General features: G+C 53.4%; 1 protein-coding gene across 9 annotated transcripts in view; it reads left to right on the forward strand.

The window, feature by feature from the left end:
• PAX2 (paired box 2) overlaps positions 1 to 7,573 on the forward strand; it is a gene marked incomplete at both ends in the record, with an annotated part of 77,911 nt that extends 70,338 nt beyond the window's left edge. For 4 of the 9 annotated variants that reach the window (XM_079715371.1, XM_079715372.1, XM_079715364.1 and 1 more), the window contains 3 exons: positions 4,474 to 4,575; positions 6,856 to 6,942; positions 7,433 to 7,509. In XM_079715371.1, the coding sequence (XP_079571497.1) occupies positions 4,474 to 4,575; positions 6,856 to 6,942; positions 7,433 to 7,509 (266 nt within the window). Of the gene's footprint in view, positions 1 to 4,473; positions 4,576 to 6,855; positions 6,943 to 7,432 lie in introns of all 9 variants that reach the window. The other 5 variants (XM_079715368.1, XM_079715369.1, XM_079715370.1 and 2 more) reach the window with 3 other exon arrangements.
• Positions 7,574 to 16,954: the final 9,381 nt, after the last annotated feature.

The following is a 16,954-nucleotide window of genomic DNA, read 5'->3' on the forward strand; positions in this document are numbered from 1 at the left end:
GTCTGACAAAAGTGCACTGTCTGATTCAGATGTAGTGATTGCTGTAGAAATTGGCTTTAGAATCTTCAGGGACTTCTGCAGTTGAACTGAGAAGACATCCTCATCAAATACAGTGCTTCTAACACTTCTGGGTGCTTTAGATTCTCAACTACTCCTGTTTCTTGAAGAGCCTCTTTGTTTTTCAGAAAACTCTCCAAAGAGATTGATACTCCACCCCATGGGGTTTTACTACAGACTTTCAGTGTCAATATTTTATTCTTTGTGTCCTGTTTTTCTTGCCTCATCCTAATGACAGCAGTGACAATATGAGATTTTGCTTGTCAGATGACTTCTTTTTCCTTTTCTTTGGCTCTTTTGGGGAGTATCTGACTTCATGTTATCATTAAAAGGCAGTGTGGTACAGACCTAGCTTCACACTTTGGCTCTGTCAGTTACTAGCTCTGTAGCCCTAGGAAAGTCACGAAGCCTCTCTGTGCCCCCATTTTCTCAACTTTAAAACAAGGAAGTGAGACTGATCATCTCGAAGACTCTTCCATCTTTAAAACTTTGTAATCCTAGGAAGCAATTATCCAACATGAAATGCCCATCCTCTTGTAGTATGTGGGGTTTTATCCATGTGTAATTCTTGGTGCTGCTTTCATGTTCCTGGCATTGTCAGTGAGCAAAGCAAATGCTTTACTGCTTCCTATTGTCTGTCGATGACACATATTTTATAACTGATGTATTCTGCTCTGAAGTTATTTTTCTCCTCTTTCTGCACTTTTGCCTGTTTGCTTGAAGGAGGTGGCTGTGCTGTCATACAGTTTTAGAGTCTGTCTCCGCTCCCCTTTGTCTACCCATCGGTAGTAATGCAAGGCCCAGTACTCTGTCGATTCTTCCTTGCACAGATTCCATTACCCATTCATATTCACTCACTAAAAGAAGTTTGCTCACAGAATGCTGCTGGGCAAATGGTATGACAGTCTTAGTAATTTGAAAACTTCCTGCAGTGTGTGTTGTCCATTATTGACAGTGGTGTTCCAGAAGAATATATGGCTCTGGCAAGAGTTTGTTCAATTTGTTCCTGTTCTTCAGGTGTCACCTGTGTGCTAATGAAGCCATTGAGGGTGTTTTGTATGCAGTGGCTTATACCTTTATTGCCTCAGGGGTCCTGAACGGGCACCTCTTGGTAGTGGTGCTGTACTGATGTTACAGAATCCAGTGATACTGTAATGATGTTACAGAATCCACAGCAGCAGAATCACAGCCATATGCTTGCATGCTTTTTCCTCATCATGGGTCTCTTCTCTCACACTTAAAAAAATGCTTGAATAGCACTTCCCAGATTCAGTTTTTAAAATAGAATTTGGAAATGTGTCTCTCAATCAACAGTTTTGTGGCTGACTTTCAGCAGGCCAAAGTTTCTATATGCTGGAAGTTGGACCATTTGCAAGAGAAAGATCCAGTGGAAATAAACACTGCAATAGGGGTGCCTCCAGGTAGCTGGAAACACCTTTCTAGTCATCCCACATTTCCTCTTCTCTCCTGAAGCTAAGTAAGGGATTGTGTAACACAACCTTAGAGTACAAGGAATTTGTGTGTGAAAAGCTGAGGGAGCTATGCAGCTGAAAATCAGAATTCAGATGCATTTAAATTCCTGTTTATTGAGAAAGAAGCGTCCTTCTCTTCCTGACTGCTTTGTGGACATTAGGATCACAAGACCAAGAATTGGATTTCTCTATTTTTCTATTCAAAACCTCTACATCCTCACTAACTCTCCTCTGTCTTAGGTCTTTTTTGACAACGAAATGCCATATTATTAATCTCTCTAGGAATTGATAGATGTTGCTGACTTGTCCACTTGAAGTCCTCTCCACTGAGAGATGGTCAGGAGGATTGTACATTTAGTTGACAATAGAAGTCAATGAAAGAAAACCCACACAGAGCAAACACAGATTCTCTCTGCTATCTCTCTGGGAGTTCAAAATGATCTCTTGTTTGACAGTTCTACTCTGTTGTTTGTTCTTGAGTTTTAAAATGTAAGATATTAGCTATATTAATAAGTAGAGAGAAAATCATTCTATTGCATGATAAAGTTGAGTCACATCGTATGAGTCCCTCACTTTCATCATCCTGTATAAATCTTTCATCATCTTATAAAAATTCATGATCCATTGTTCAAATTATTTGTAGAAAAAAAGCAGATTCAAACATTTACATTTTGCCCAGCTTTTACCTCTTCAAAGCACACCAACATATATGAAACAGAAAACAATATAACCCACCTGGAATTGGCTATTAAGTCCAATAGAGTGATAGAGAATTAATCAATAAGTTTTTATTAAGCATCTACTGTATTCTCAAATGTATGACAGAGCAGAAGACAGGGCCTACCCTCCGTTTGATTATGATCTGTTTGAGGAAGAAAACAACAGGGCTGATGTCTCATGAACTGTAGTGACGTGGTAAACCATGGAGCACAGACACTATAGAAGTTTAGAAGAGAGAAACTTCTCCGATGGGTAGAATAGTAGGGGTTTTAAGCCTTGAGCTTATAAGGGAAGGAAAGGGAAACTATAGCAAGAAGAAGAAAATGAGGTGGCAAAAGCAGAGATTTCCCAGCATCCAAGCCAGTGAAAACAGTCACACTAAACCAGAAGGGGTGAGAATCAGAGCTGAGAAAACTGGGTGGGGAAGAGTACCTGGGAGGCTTTGAACGCCTGGCAGAGTGTAGGCTGCCAGAGAGACACCCAAACTGTAGACTACAGAGAATCCATAATGGCTCTTACAAGGGAAGTGATGTGATGAAAGCAGCGTTTCATGAGGGCTAGCCAAGCAGCCTTGTGAGGGATAGACTGAAGGAGAAGAATGTGGAGGCAGGGAATACAAGCAAAAAAACTGTTGTGGCAGACCAAGGGCAGGTGCTTAGGCGCTGAGCTGTGGAGGTGGTGGAGGAAATGAAGGTGGGACAGATGTAACAGATATTGCTAAGGAGAATTGACAACACCCAGCGACTGACTTCAAAGCTGGGCGTGCTATGTCAAGAACGACTCCAGAGGTTTTGGTCTGATGGTCTTCAAGTAGGTCAGTAGAACTGACTGGGGGGAAGGTGATCTCTTTTATTCCTGTCAGGGTTGAGGTGACAGTGGGACAGCTAATGAAAAGGTTCACAGGCAGCTGGGAATGCAAAAGCCTGAGCTGCATCTCTGTCTACTTAGGGAAGGATGAATCATTCAGATATGTTAAGGTAGCGGTGAGGAAACTCACATGTTTCGGGAAAGTTGGAGGTGAGGTCGACTTTAAGGGGAGAGTGGCAAGGAGAGAGAGAAACTCTTTGGAATAGCCATCGGGAGGATGAGGTCTAGGGCAACTGATGAAAAGAAAGTGGGCCAGAGATGCCTAGTTCTGTGCCTTCCTCCAGCCACACCTCTTCCCAGGGTTGGACAGAGGCACTAGAGTGGGAGAGTGGCACTGGCTGTAGAGGAGTGTAAGGGAAGTACGGAGAGGAGAAAGGGGACCCAGGACCCAGGAGAGGATGAAGTAGTCTCTAGGGCATGGAAGTATGGGGGAGGACACATCTATTGTCATTAGAGATTGGAGCATGCTAAATTGCAAAGAAGGCGGTGACCGCTTCATGGCCATGGAGGGGGCAGGCAAGGAAGGGGGGCCGTTCAGGTACAGCTGTGTTCCAGAGATATCTGTGGACCCTGGGTATCTCCCTAAGATTGGCTCGCTTTGCCTTCACTCCAGGATACTAGGAAAGCCCTTCCTCCCACTCTCCACACTCTAGCTAATAGACACCTCCAGGGACAGAAGTCTAGCAGCTAGTGGGGAGAGCAGACTTTGCTCACTGCAACTTGATCTGATCCATTTGCACTGTTAGCTCAAAGCTCCTGGTTTGCTTCAAGGATGGTTTTCTATCATTTAAATGCCATGAACACTGACAGCAAAATAGCCCACTGGCTGGCCCCCCACTCTTCACACCTGCCAGGCCCAGCACCTGCAGCTTCACTTGGAGAGGACAAGGAATACCCATCAGCTCCTGTACAGGTGCTGGTGGGGTGTCCTCCAAGCCTGAAGGAAAGATGGGGTGTTAAAGAGGGGAGAGGTGAGCAAGATGATAGAGGTCCATTTGGCTACTGGATAGACCACAGCTGAATATCTCACTGGGAAGGAGGAGTAAAACCAGGTCATCTCCCTCCCTTCTCCATCTGGGTTTGGGCTACAAAGAGACACAAGCAAAGGCAAACACACATACACACACGCACAGAGGGACACACAAAGAGCTACACAGAGCGGAGGTGCATACACACAGCTGATCATAGGACATTTAGGTAAGCTTAGATACATGTAAGGGCACACCTGGACCTTCTCATTCAGGTGTGCCCCTACATGTCTGCACTCAGCGCTTTCTTTTCCATGGAGTACCCTTGTGTGAGCAGAGGCAGGCCCCTCTCTTCCAGGCCTCACCCCTTCCCCTTTGTGTTTTTCCAGGTCGTGACATGGCGAGCACCACTCTGCCTGGTTACCCCCCTCACGTGCCCCCCACTGGCCAGGGAAGCTACCCCACCTCCACCCTGGCAGGAATGGTGCCTGGTAGGTGACAATGCTGCAGCTGCCTAATTTAGGTGGGAGTAGCTAAACTGTGGGTGAGCTGCTGAGTGGTCTGTAGTCTGAGGCTGGGGCTGGGGGAGACCCAACATCTCCACTCCTGCAAGCCACTGCTGTTCTATCCCTCTCTCTCCCTAGAGGCTGCAGCCGGGGTCCCTCATCCTCCCTCATGAGTAATCCAGGGAGGGAACTTGCAGAAGTGCTTGCAGGAGTGTGTGCACCCTTCTGTATGTCCTGGTCCCTCCGCAGTGCCCACCCACCCCAGTCTGTGCCCGGGAGCACGCAGCCTCAGCTCCACACTCAGTGCCCCAGCCCACCCCCAGCCAGCTGACACTGCTTGGAAGAGTCTGCCCTGGTTTCCATGGAAACTTGGAGCCAAGAACCATTTCCAGGGGCATGTCTGTCACTCAGACAAAGCCACCCTGGTCCACACCAACCCACAGGGAAGACCAGTGTCGAGAGCCGACCCCACCCCAGGGAGAGAAGGGAGTTATTCCCTAAGGAAAGAGGAACAGAAGACAGACTGTGGCAGGAACCAGAGAGACTGGCTTCAGAGAGAGACAAGCTGGAGCACCTCCACATCTCCTGAGAGGAGCCCTGGGCCCTCATTGCTCCTGGGGGCTCTGACCCGTCCCCATCTGACAGGAGCTGGGTTTGGGCTGTGTGGATCAGAGAGACAGAGGCCATATTTGGGGTCTGGTGACGGCAGCTGGAGGTTGTGCTCTCCCCAACCCCTCACCCCAGATTGGGAGCTGGGCCTGAAGCCAAAGAGAGTTGAAGTTCCTATTCACAGAAGCACCAAAAAACTCTTGTCTTAAAGAGGATGAGACTCACTGGGCCTGCTTCCTGTCCTGCTGGCTGCCCTCTGTGTGCCCCTTCCCTGAAGCTCAGCTCTCATGGAGGGGGAGGACAGAGTAGGGTGAGTGGCCCCATTCCTGGACCGTTCATTCAGGGACAGCCCTGGGTAAGCAGAGGTGGATGTAGGGGGCTGGCCAAGAGGGAGATTGCTGCTGGGTGTTGTAGAATAGGGGCTGAAGGGAGGTGGAGGAACTGGGTAAGGAGAGCTGCTGGTGTGGGTGAGGGTATCCCTGCCCAGGTTTGGGGTAGGGCGAGTGGAAGCGTTGAGTGCCAGGAGGTTCTTCAGGGAAGGTTCCAGCAGTGAGCAGGTGGAGGCTGGAGGAGGTCTTAGAGAGGCGGGGGTGACGGGGTGGGGTGTCTGCAAGGGAATGGGGATGAGGGGAGCCTCAGAGAGCTCATGGTGGCAAGGGGGGAGTCGTTAAACAGAATCTAGTGCTGATGAGGAAATTACACTTGTTTCATTAGCGATGGGGAAGGAGATAGCTCAGTTCCTCTTGGTCACAGTTGAGCTCAGAAGCTCATTATCCTGCTGCACGCATGCTTTCCCTCCTCGTCAATAAACAGGCTTTCCAGTGGCTGCATCCCCCACCCCCACCCCAGCTCCCTCTCCGAGAGGGGCCCCTTCTCCTCTACTTAACCCGCGGTTAGGGATCACTGTAAACAGTCTGGGGTCATCACACAGGAGAAAGGGCGGGGGGGAAACCCGGAGGCCTGGCCTTTCTCCCGCGAAGGGAGGGAAGCAGCCTCCGACGGCTCCCAGCCCACGGGGCCCTCCGCTCACCGCTTGAGAACCGGCGGGCAGTCCACCTGCCTCCCGCCGCCTCCTTCCCCTGCTGCGTGGCCCACCTATCAAATCTCTAGAGGGAAAGGAGGGAGGGGGGTGTTTCCCAGCAGAGCCCCCACCCCTTGTACTGGCACCATGCTGAGATGCCATTCTCAGGACTTTCTGGGACAAAGTGTCCCGAGGGCCTGTCTTCGCCACCCTCCCCCGCTTCCACCCTGTGGGGCTGTGGCTCCTAGAACCAGAGTTTCCACTAAAGAGTCCCTGGCCCCCAACGCAGCGGCATAGGCGCTCCTGGACCCGAAACAAACCCTTCCTGGGTGGCCCGGAGCGCCTCCGCGGGGGGAGGCCCAGGCGGGCACCGCCCCGCAGTTACCTCCACGCCGGTGTGCGAGGCGGGTCGGTGCTTTTACGCGCACACGCGCACACGCACACACACACCCCATGGGCTCCCCCCCATTTGGACCAGGTGGATTGTTCCGCCTCCACCCTGCCGTCCGCCCGCAGTGGGCATTACCCTGCCCGCTGCACCTGAACCTCGGAGACGGGGGAGGCCGCTGGCCGGGCACGTCGGGTCCGCTCTGGCGTTGCGTGTGTCTGACCCCCACTCCCTCGCCCTCCCGCAGGGAGCGAGTTCTCCGGCAACCCGTACAGCCATCCCCAGTACACGGCCTACAACGAGGCTTGGAGATTCAGCAACCCCGCCTTACTAAGTGAGTACGCCACCTGGCTGTCCGGCGGCTCAGCGCTTCCGTCCGCCCGCCGGCCAGCTCGGCAGTGCTGCTTCCGGACGCGGGTCCGACTCCCCGCGACCCGCCCTTTGGGTGCCCAGCCGGGCAGGCTCGTTAGCGCAGCACTGAGGCCCCGGGATCCCTAGAGGACGCCCGCGCCTCCCGCCCCTTCCTAACTCTCCCCTCCGCTCCCTTCCCCGTCGCTGGAAGGCTCTGCGCCACGCCCACCCTCGGGCCCCCTGAAGGTCCGCAGTCGGGCGGCGGCCAACACCCCGACACGGATCGGGTACCTCTCCCACCCGGTGAATGCAGCTCTCCTGGGGGCAACCAGCCCCGCAGCCCAGCCAATGCCTCCCTGCCCGGACCCTGCTAGACCCCAGCCCGGGGAGGTCTTTGCTTTGCTTTTCTTTCCTTTTTTGTTCTCCTGTTTGTCCTCTCACCCAGCCCATTCTTCTCCTGTGTTAACTTCCAGGTTCCCCTTATTATTATAGTGCCGCCCCCCGGGGCTCCGCCCCTGCCGCTGCTGCCGCTGCCTATGACCGCCACTAGTTACCGCGGGGACCACATCAAGCTTCAGGCCGACAGCTTTGGCCTCCACATCGTCCCCGTCTGACCGCCCACCCCGGAGGGAGGGAGGATCGACGCGACAAGAAGCCTCCCGGCCACCGCCCCAGACCCACCCCATCCCAGGACCCCTACAGCCCTTCACTTCACCCCGTCGAAGGCCGGACAGGACGGGTGGAGCCGCGGGCGGGACCCTCAGGCCCGGGCCCGCCGCCCCCAATCCCGCCCGCCGCCCCTCCCCGCCTGCCTGGACTGCGCGGCATCGCGAGAGGAGGGCCCGACCCAGCTCATCCCCGCCTCTCCCGAGCCGACCCGGGAGCCGACCAGCCACACCGCCGGACTCTGGCCGGGCCCGCCGCTGCGCGGGGGACACGTTTCTGTGACACACAATCAGCGCGGACTGCAGCGCGGCCCAGCCCCGGAGCAGCCCGCCTCGGACGCTCCGGCGCCGGGAGGCTTCGCTGGGCAAAGGAAATTAAGAACAAAACGATGTTCAGAAGGGGGAAGAGCCTCCTGCCAAGCCTTCGGGAAAAAGTCCGCACCCCGGCGCCAACCGGACTGCCCCCACCTGTGCCCTGCCCGGAAGGTGGAATGGAATGGGGGCGTGAGGGCCGGGCTCTAGGGACGGGGACGGGGGCGTGGGGGGGGGGGCGGCTGGGTTGTCAGGTGTTTCCAAGGTTGTGACCCAAGGCACGCGGGCCCCAGCAGCCCGCACCCACGGAGCCCGACTCTTGGCTCTTCCCTACTCCACCTGAACTGCCCAGTTCCCCAGGGCCCAGGCATCTCCTACTAGTGACCAGACTCTCAGCCCCGCCTTGCCCCTACCTCAGCGTCTCTTCCATCTGCCGACCTCGCACTTCCCCCTCCTGCCCGTCCTTTTCCCAGCCCACGACGCTCTGCATCTCTCCTCCCTAACTCGCTGCCCCGCCGGAGGCTCTTCCGTGCCTGCCTCAGGACCAGTTTCCGCAGGCCGCGGCACTGGTCTTCCCCGAGCGGTTGCTTGATGCCCCCCCACTCCCCCGACACAGACTCTCAATCTGCAGGTGGTGGGAGCAGGGTCTGAGCTGGCGTGTGAGCTGCTCGGGGTGGAAGGTGGGGGGCTGTCCACTCCACCCCCTCCCACCCACCTCCAGCCTCCCCCTCTGGCAGGAAATGAACAGGGCCGCAAAAAGTCTACATTTATTTAATATGATGGTTTTTGCAAAAGAGGAAAACAAAAAAACCCAACAGGCTGCTGCTTCCTAGAAAGACGGTGTGTGTCGTGTGAAGGCGAACCCCTGTGTATATAACCCCGCCCCGTCCACCCCGCCCCGCCCCGCCCCGCCCCGCCGGGTAGAGTCCCAGTTGCCCGCCCGTCCTGCCTGTAAATACGCCCCGCTGTCTGTGCTGTGAGAGTCGCCGCTCGCTGGGGGGGAGGGGGGGACACAGCTACACGCCCACTAAAGCACAGCACGTCCTGGGGGAGGGGGGCTTTTTTTTCTGTTACAAAAAATTACGAAAAAAAATCTCTATGCAAAATGACGAACATGGTCCTGTGGACTCCTCTGGCCTCTGTTTTGTTGGCTATTTCTCTGTGATTCCCTGTTTTCGCTCTCTCCTCCTCATCTCTCTCCTCTGCATCTCTCCCCTCTCATCTCTCTTCTCTGCTTCTCTCCCCCTGACTCTGTCTCTCTCGGTCTTCGTCTCTCTTGTCTCTCTCCCTCCCTCGGCCTCTCTCCCAAGCCCTGCCCTGGCTGCCTTGCCCCCTGAGACTAGATCAGAGGTGGCAGCTCCAGCCCCCAGGCTCGCCCCTCGAGGCCGTGCCCCGCGCGCCCTGGGGCGCCGGCGGCCGGGCCGCCCTGCCCCGTAGTTGCTCTCTCGGTAGCGGCGATGCGCCCTGCATGTCTCCTCACCCGTGGATCGTGACTACTCGAAATAACAGAAACAAAGTCAATAAAAGTGAATAAATAAATAAATAAAAATCCTTGAACAAATCCGAAAAGGCTTGGAGTCCTCGCCCAGATCTCTCTCCCCTTCGAGCCTTTTTATTTGAAAAGGAAAACGAGAGAAGAGAATAGTTAAGGGAACTGCCGGTGCCCAGCCAGGCTCCAGTGGCCCGTGCCGGGCAGCGAGGGAGCCGAGGTTCAAACTCCGAGGCCCATCCCATTCCAGTCCCTGTGGGGCTGGCGCGACAGGGGACCCAGACCCAGGACCCAGCCGAACCCTCAAAAGATCCCCCGATGGCTCTGGTCTCCTTGGCCGCTTTCAGCGCGTCGGTTCGTTTTGATTCTTTTCCTTTTTTTTTTTTTTTTTTGCACATGACAAATAAATAATAATAATAAATAATAATAATAATAATAAAATTTTGTATGTCACTCCCCATGGCTCCAGGTTTGTCTCTACCTGTCTCTGGGACAGGCCTTCCCTCACACTGGTCGATCTCAAATAAACCCTCAATAATCCTCCCAAGGGCACTTCCATTGCGACCCCCCTGCCACCCCTTTGCTGAGACCCTCCTCCCACCCCTTTGCGGACCCTCTCGTCGGCAGCCGAAAGCCGGCAATGGCCCAGACGAGTCTGCCTGCCCCCCCCACCCCGCCCTCGGGGCGAGGAGTTTTCGCTTTGCAAAACTTGAGACTACCTTCGAGTGAGTGATTTGGTCTCCCTACCTCTCCAACCACACCCAAACTTAGGGTGCAGGCTCTCAGAACGCGACGTCGGAGGCCCTCTCCGCATGGGTGGGGGGTTGGCTGCTGTCCTGTCTCCTTCCTCCGCGCCTCAATTTTTATCCCCCAGGCCGCACAGATACCACAGACGCTTGCCACCAGTTTCCTCGCTGCTCATTGATTTCCGGGCCGGGACAGCGCCCAGCCCCGCAGAGACCAGGGAAGAACCAGGGGGCTCAAGCGACCTCGCGCACCCCATGATTCTGGCGGAGTCCCAGCCTGGGCGAGCAGCTGCTAGGATTGGTGCGGTCCGGGTGTATCTTGAGGGCGTACAGGCGCCTATATTGTGGGTCGGTTGGTCTGTCGCTGGCTCCCATTTCTGTTGGTCTGCGTGGGTCTACATGTCCCTGTGTGAGTCTGAGGGTGGGGAAGTGGGAGAACTGTTGGTTTTCTCAGACACCCTTACTGTTCTTGTGCCCGGGTGTCCAGTGAAGGATGAGTGTCTGTCCCTGGGTCTCTCTGTTCATGTTTGGGGGAGAAATGGAGTGATTGTCCAGGCTGCTTCTGAGATACTTGGAAGGGGTTTGCTCTCCATCCCTTCAGCAACCTCCCAGTTCCAGCCCTCCCACAAAGGCCACGGCCTCCACCTGTTCTCCGCCCTTGGATACTTTCCTTCTCTGCCCCTGGGAAACCTTCCCAGCTCAGCTTCCATCTCTGTCTCCTCCCACTTGAAAGCCTCTTGAAGCTCTGAGCTGCCAGGGGTGGATGGGCAGCTGCAAGCAGAGCCTAGAGGCAGACCTAGGAGTGACCTTTCCCACTGGCTGCGGGCAATGTCTCCCAGGCACCTCCTTTCCATCGTGATTCCAACAGGCCTGTCTTTCCCCAAGCCTATTTGCCCAGCCTACTCACATCATGACACTGCGGGACCCCCAACAAATCAGCAAGCCCTTAATCAAGTCCATCCCCTTCCTTCTCCCTCCCCACTTGTGTCTCCTCCCTATTCCCATCTTAGCAAATGACAGTCCCACCTTCCATCCTGCCCAGTGCTGCTCCTTTTAATCACCAGTCTCTTAGAAGAGTGGTCTTCAAACTTCTTTGATCGTACACCCTATCAGTAAAAAGAAGTCAATGTGTACTTGCAATATAGGTATATTTACTTGTTTACAAATTTCATAAATGTACTACTAGACTAACATATTATGAATCTTATAAGACATAAAATAGAAAAAGGATGAGATTGGAATACATAGAAATTCCAGTGTTCTCTTCTCATGCATAAATAATCTTGCTCCCCCTGGAAGATGTGCACCCCACTTCAGAGAGCCTGCTCAGAACCCATGGAAATCCAGCATGGCAGAACTCCTGATTATTGCCTGGTGCGCAGTGAGTGAATTCCTGGAGGTCATCAGGGCACTGGGTTGGCCCAGTCAATGCTGCGCTCATCACGTAGAGCAGGCTATCTGGCCCCCACTGCCTGGCTTTGCCTCCAGGTGTCCCCAGAATGGGAGCCCTGGCCTGCTCAATTCATCAGATTGGGAGCCAGGGCCTCTTACCTGGTTCCCACCAGAACTTCTTACCTTCTGTTCTATTTCTGGTCTCCTTCATACCAAATCGGACAGCAAGGATCCTCTGTCAACAGTAACCACCACTGCCTGACTTTCATGCTGTGTCACTCCTGGGGTGCTGATTTCTGCTTGGAATCAGCCTGAGGGCCCCCAAAACATGTTCTACAATCTTTGACCATTTGCCTGTTCTAACTGCAGTCCCATTTACCGACCCCAAACACAAACAGGGCCTATTCTCCAGCTTTGTTGTTCCTCAGAATTCACCTAATTCTGACTCTGTTAGCCCTGTCCCCCCACCCTACTCCCACAGAGTTCCCAGCTGAGGTTCACCAAGTATGACAGTTAGAAACTGTCCTGGGTTGAGGGAACAGCAGGAGCCAAGACATGGAGGCATGGAAATATACCAAACAAAATGTGGCTGGAGGGCTTCCCTGGTGCCACAGTGGTTGAGAGTCCGGCTGCCGATGCAGGGGACACGGGTTTGTGCCCCGGTCCAGGAAGATCCCGCATGCCGCGGAGCGGCTAGGCCCGTGAGCCATGGCCGCTGAGCCTGCGCGTCCGGAGCCGGTGCTCCACAATGGGAGAGGTCACGGCGGTGACAGGCCCGCGTACCGCAAAAAAAAAAAAAAAAAAAAAAAAAAAAGAGCATTCAATATTTTTATTTTTTAATAAATTTATTTATTTTATTTATTTATTTTTGGCTGCGTTGGGTCTTCGTTGCTGTGCGGGGGCTTTCTCTACTTGTGACGAGCAGGGGCTACTCTTCATCGTGGTGCGCGGGCTTCTCATTGCAGTGGCTTCTCCTGTTGCGCAGCATGGGCTCTAGGCGTGTGGGCTTCAGTAGCTGTGGTGTGCAGGCTCAGTAGTTGTGGTGCATGGGCTTGGTTGCTCTGCATCATGTGGGATATTCCCAGACCAGGGCTCGAACACGTGTTCCCTGCATTGGCAGGCGGATTCTTAACAACTGCACCACTAGGGATGCCCAAGACGTTTGCTCTTGATGTGCCTTTTCCCCCTAGCAGCCCCATGACTGGCTCCCCCACTTCCCTTAAGATCTCCGCACCCCTCTTCCACTTGAAACTGTCCCTCTCCCATCCTGTGTAGTTCTTATGGGACTGTCAATCAGAATGCCCCATCAGCTCCTGACCATAGATGTGGGCCTGAGACCTATGTCTGGCCAATGGGGACCCCATATCCCGGTTCAAAGCATATATATTTCAAGTTATGAAGAGTCCTCTTAGAAGGCTTTTTACTGGGGACTGGAAGAGAGAGGGCCTCTTCTTCCTTTGGTCTGTGAGCTGCAACGATAGGACTTTGGACCCCTAGGGACAGCTCCCCACCATGTGGAGAGTCCCTGCCTGCGAGCTCAGTGCAGTCACATTCAGAGTCAAGCAGGGACACGCAGAGCTGAGAGGCAGACAGAAGGAGAGCTCTGGTGGTATCATTCGAGCCTCTGGAGCCAGCTAGGCCTAAAGCAAGGCCACTTTGGGACTTCCAGGGTCATTAGCCAGTACCTTCTCCTTTTTTTTCACTTAAGCAAATGTGTTGAGTGTCTACCAATTGTAACCCAAAAATTCTGACTTAAACAGCTCTGGGGGGCATGGGTGCCCTCTTAAGAACTCTGAATTTTTTTCTATAGGCAAGGAGAGCCATGGAAAGTTTTTGAGCAAGAGAGAGTGACGTAATAGACCAGCATTTCTGGAGGAGCTCTCTGTCTGCAATGTGAGGAGTGGGATGCAAGGAGAGACAGTGGGTATGGGGAGACCTGTACGAGCCCACTACAATGGTCCAGGCAAGAGATGATGGGGTCCATGCTAAGGATTAGCTCAGGGAGGACACTGACTTGGAGACACAACAAGGTTAGAATTTTAAGTAAAAGAAGAAAAATACAGAACAGTGGACACATTGTGTGAGAAAGAGGGAAAATAAGGATTTTAACACATTTGCTTATATATACATAAACATTGAAAAGATTAATAATCTAATAAAAAATGGTTATCTCTGAACAGGGAACAGTGTGGATGGGGACTAGGTAAGGGTGAGATTTCTGTGAGTACACTTTCTTAATGTAGTTTTGACTTTAAAAAAGTTTAAATTAAAAAAAAAAGTAAAGAGACAACCAGCTCCTTGACACAGATAAGCATAACTGTTTGATGAATAAGCTAGATTTTGCTTTTTTTGTTGCATGACTGAGGGAAAGACCATTGGATTTGGTGAAGAGGGGCCACCTGGTGACCAGAAAGCTAGTGCTTTCTGAAGGGGGAGGGAGAGCTGCGGGGGGAGGGATGGCTGAGAACTGGAGAAGTAGATGCAGGCAGAGCGTAAACAATCCTTTAGAAAAGTTTGGAAGGGAAGGGAACACAAGAAGGGTCAGGAGATGCTGCAGTCAGTGAGCTCAAGGGAAGGTCCTTTCAGGCTAAGGCTATGTGCGTGGGCCTGCGGGCTGAGCAGAGGGTGGAGACTGGACGGGGGAAGAGGGGTTGTTCAGAGATGGACTGTGGGGCTTATGGAAAGAGGCCTGAAAGAATGGGGTGGAGGCATAGGGGTGAGGGGTGGAGAGGAACCGAGAATTCTGCGGGGAGAGGCAGATCATGAGGGGTTAGGAGCTCCTATCGCTGCTCAGAGCGCAGGAGACACAGTTGCTATCTGCTGAGAGAGGGGAGAGCAGGGCTGGGCCCTGCCTTGTGGAGGGTAAAGGGTTTTGGAAGAATCCTTCTGGGAGATTTAGAAGGTAGTCCGTGAGGGCAGAAGGAGCACTTTGCCAGGCTGCAGCAGGGAGAGCACACATGGGTGGTAGACCCTTGCCTTGATCCAGGGCTCCCCTTACCCTGGCTGGCTCCGCCTCTCAGGACTCAGGGTTCAGGGCCCAACATTACACTGCTCTCCCCCCTCCCATCTCGCTCCTCCATGTGGCCTCCCTACTTGATTGAACCCCAGCGGCACCTTGGGCTCGTTCCCATGGTCTGATCTTTGTGACTGTCCATCCCCAAGTGCCCAGGCTCAGCCTCAATTTCCTGGTAGAAGAGGCCTGTAGAAGAGCCACCCTCTCCCTAAGGAATTCTCAGCCTCCAGATGCAACCTAGAAACAGAGCAAAAAGCATGTGTGTATGGAGGCATCTCCAAGCCGAAGGCAGAAGGGACCCAGAAGTTGGCTCACAAGATCACTGTGTGACCTTCAACAAGCCCCTCCCTCTATCCATGCCTCAGTTTCCTCGTGTGTAAAACCAGATGGTGGGTAAAACCAGCCTCTAGGACTCCTTCCCACTTTGACATTCTAAGCTTCTGCAGTTGTATATGGTAGGTGGCCTGGCAATCTCTGTGGCCCGGAGAAGTTCAAGAGAGCTCTGTGGAAGGGGGGTGGATACATTCAGATGGGGAAGGGGACGGAGGACTTTTTAAGCTAGAAAAGGAGGCATGGATTTATTAATTTGTTGCCATCTCTCCCACCTGGGAGTCAGTACTTCCTTTTGCTATCTCTCTTCCCAGTATCTGCCCAGAGATCTCTAGGAGAATGGTGGGGACCATTGAGGGTGCAGGGTAGGGGACTATGGGAGGGAGACAAAGGAAGCAGCTATTTGGGGCCAACTACATTTCCTGCCTCCTCCCAACACCCCCGCCTGCCCAAACCATTCCAGTACCCTAATTAGCCAGTCCCTTAGGCCCCTGTTAGCCAGGCCGGCTGAGCGCCCAACTCCCTGGGGACCAGCCCCCTTACCCCCCCAGACTAATCAGTCCCTTTGCTCCTTGAGTGCACGAACATGCACACACACATGCATACACACACACACACACACACACACACACACACACACTCCCTTATTTTCTCCCAGAGCCCCAGGCCCCATTCCAGCCTTCAGAAGGTTAATGTAGGGTGGTGCTGAATTCCCCCAATGAAGATACCCTATTTGAGATGATTGAAGGATCGGGAAGAAGTGAGACAAAGTTTGGAGGGTCCTCTCCAATTTAGTGTTTTCTCTCAAACTTGTGGGATGAAGGATGTGTATCAAAGCATGCAGCCATGATTGGGGGTGCTCTATGGCACCCCAAACCCTTGGGCTGGCAATTCTCAGGTCCCTGTCTATGGTCAATACTCACCCCAGCCCAGACCCCCTCCTCCCCTTCATCTCAGCCCCCCCATTCATCTCTCCACCCCCCTACCCCCCGACACCCGCACTGTCAGCCCAAACACATGATAAATTGCCCTGTCAACAGAATTCATTCAGGGACCAATTAATTCCACAGAAATGAACCAGGAGCCATCAGTTGCTGAAAAACTCAGTGCAGGGAGCAGAGGGAGGGGGTGCAGGCGGGGGGTGGGCGGCAGAGGAGGGGACGGGGAGGCTGGGGAAGTTAGTCTGACAGAAATTGGTCATTTAATGCTTAAGTGCACGCTAGACAGCCCTGTCATCGCCCGCGGCCCCCGTGCGGGATTAATTATCAGAGGAGGAGAGGGCAGCCCAGCCCAGCCCAGCCGTCTGTCACCAACCAAGGCTAGAGTCACCTAGGACTTGGCCACTCTACGTCCACTTCCAAGTCTCCAGGCATCCTGCTCCCTCAGCTTCCAGGTGCCCCCAGATCCCAGCCCTAGGCCCAACCTCATGTCTTAGACCCTCAGCCGCATTTAGTCAAGGCCTTGCCATCAGCTCTCTTAATTAGGAAGGCTTCTTTGGCCCCTTGACTGTTAGGCCCCATAACTCCCAGTGCCCCCCATCATTACCCTCAACCATCTTGGGTGACTCTTTGTGCAGAGTCCGAGGCATGATTGTCCCAACCGTTGATCCTAATCTGAGGGAATGGCACCATTTCCCACTCAACTACTTAAGTCAGAATCCCACAAGTCGTCTTTGACCCCTCCCTCTCCCTCATCCCACTCAGCCAATCAGAATCCAAGTCCTGTCAGTTCAACCTCCCGGAAACATAGCAAATCTGGGCCACCTGCTTCTAGCTCCCCCTCACCACTATCAGCGACTCTGCCTGCTCTCCTGATTTATGCACTTTCTTGTAGCTAATGTTATCTTTTAAAATACAAATAACATCCTGATGTACCCCACCACACTCATACACATACACGCTAACTTCCAGTTTAACACTCTTTGATGGACCCCCATGGGCCTGCAGGGGGTCAAGTCCAAACTCCTGATTCACAAGCCACAAAGCCCCGACCTCTGCCACTAGCCCAGCCTTGCCTCCAGCACGCTTCCCCTGCTCTCTCTGCTCCAG

This window comes from Hyperoodon ampullatus (assembly GCF_949752795.1).
Source record: "Hyperoodon ampullatus genome assembly, chromosome: 1".
NCBI classification, from domain to species: Eukaryota; Metazoa; Chordata; class Mammalia; order Artiodactyla; family Ziphiidae; genus Hyperoodon; species Hyperoodon ampullatus.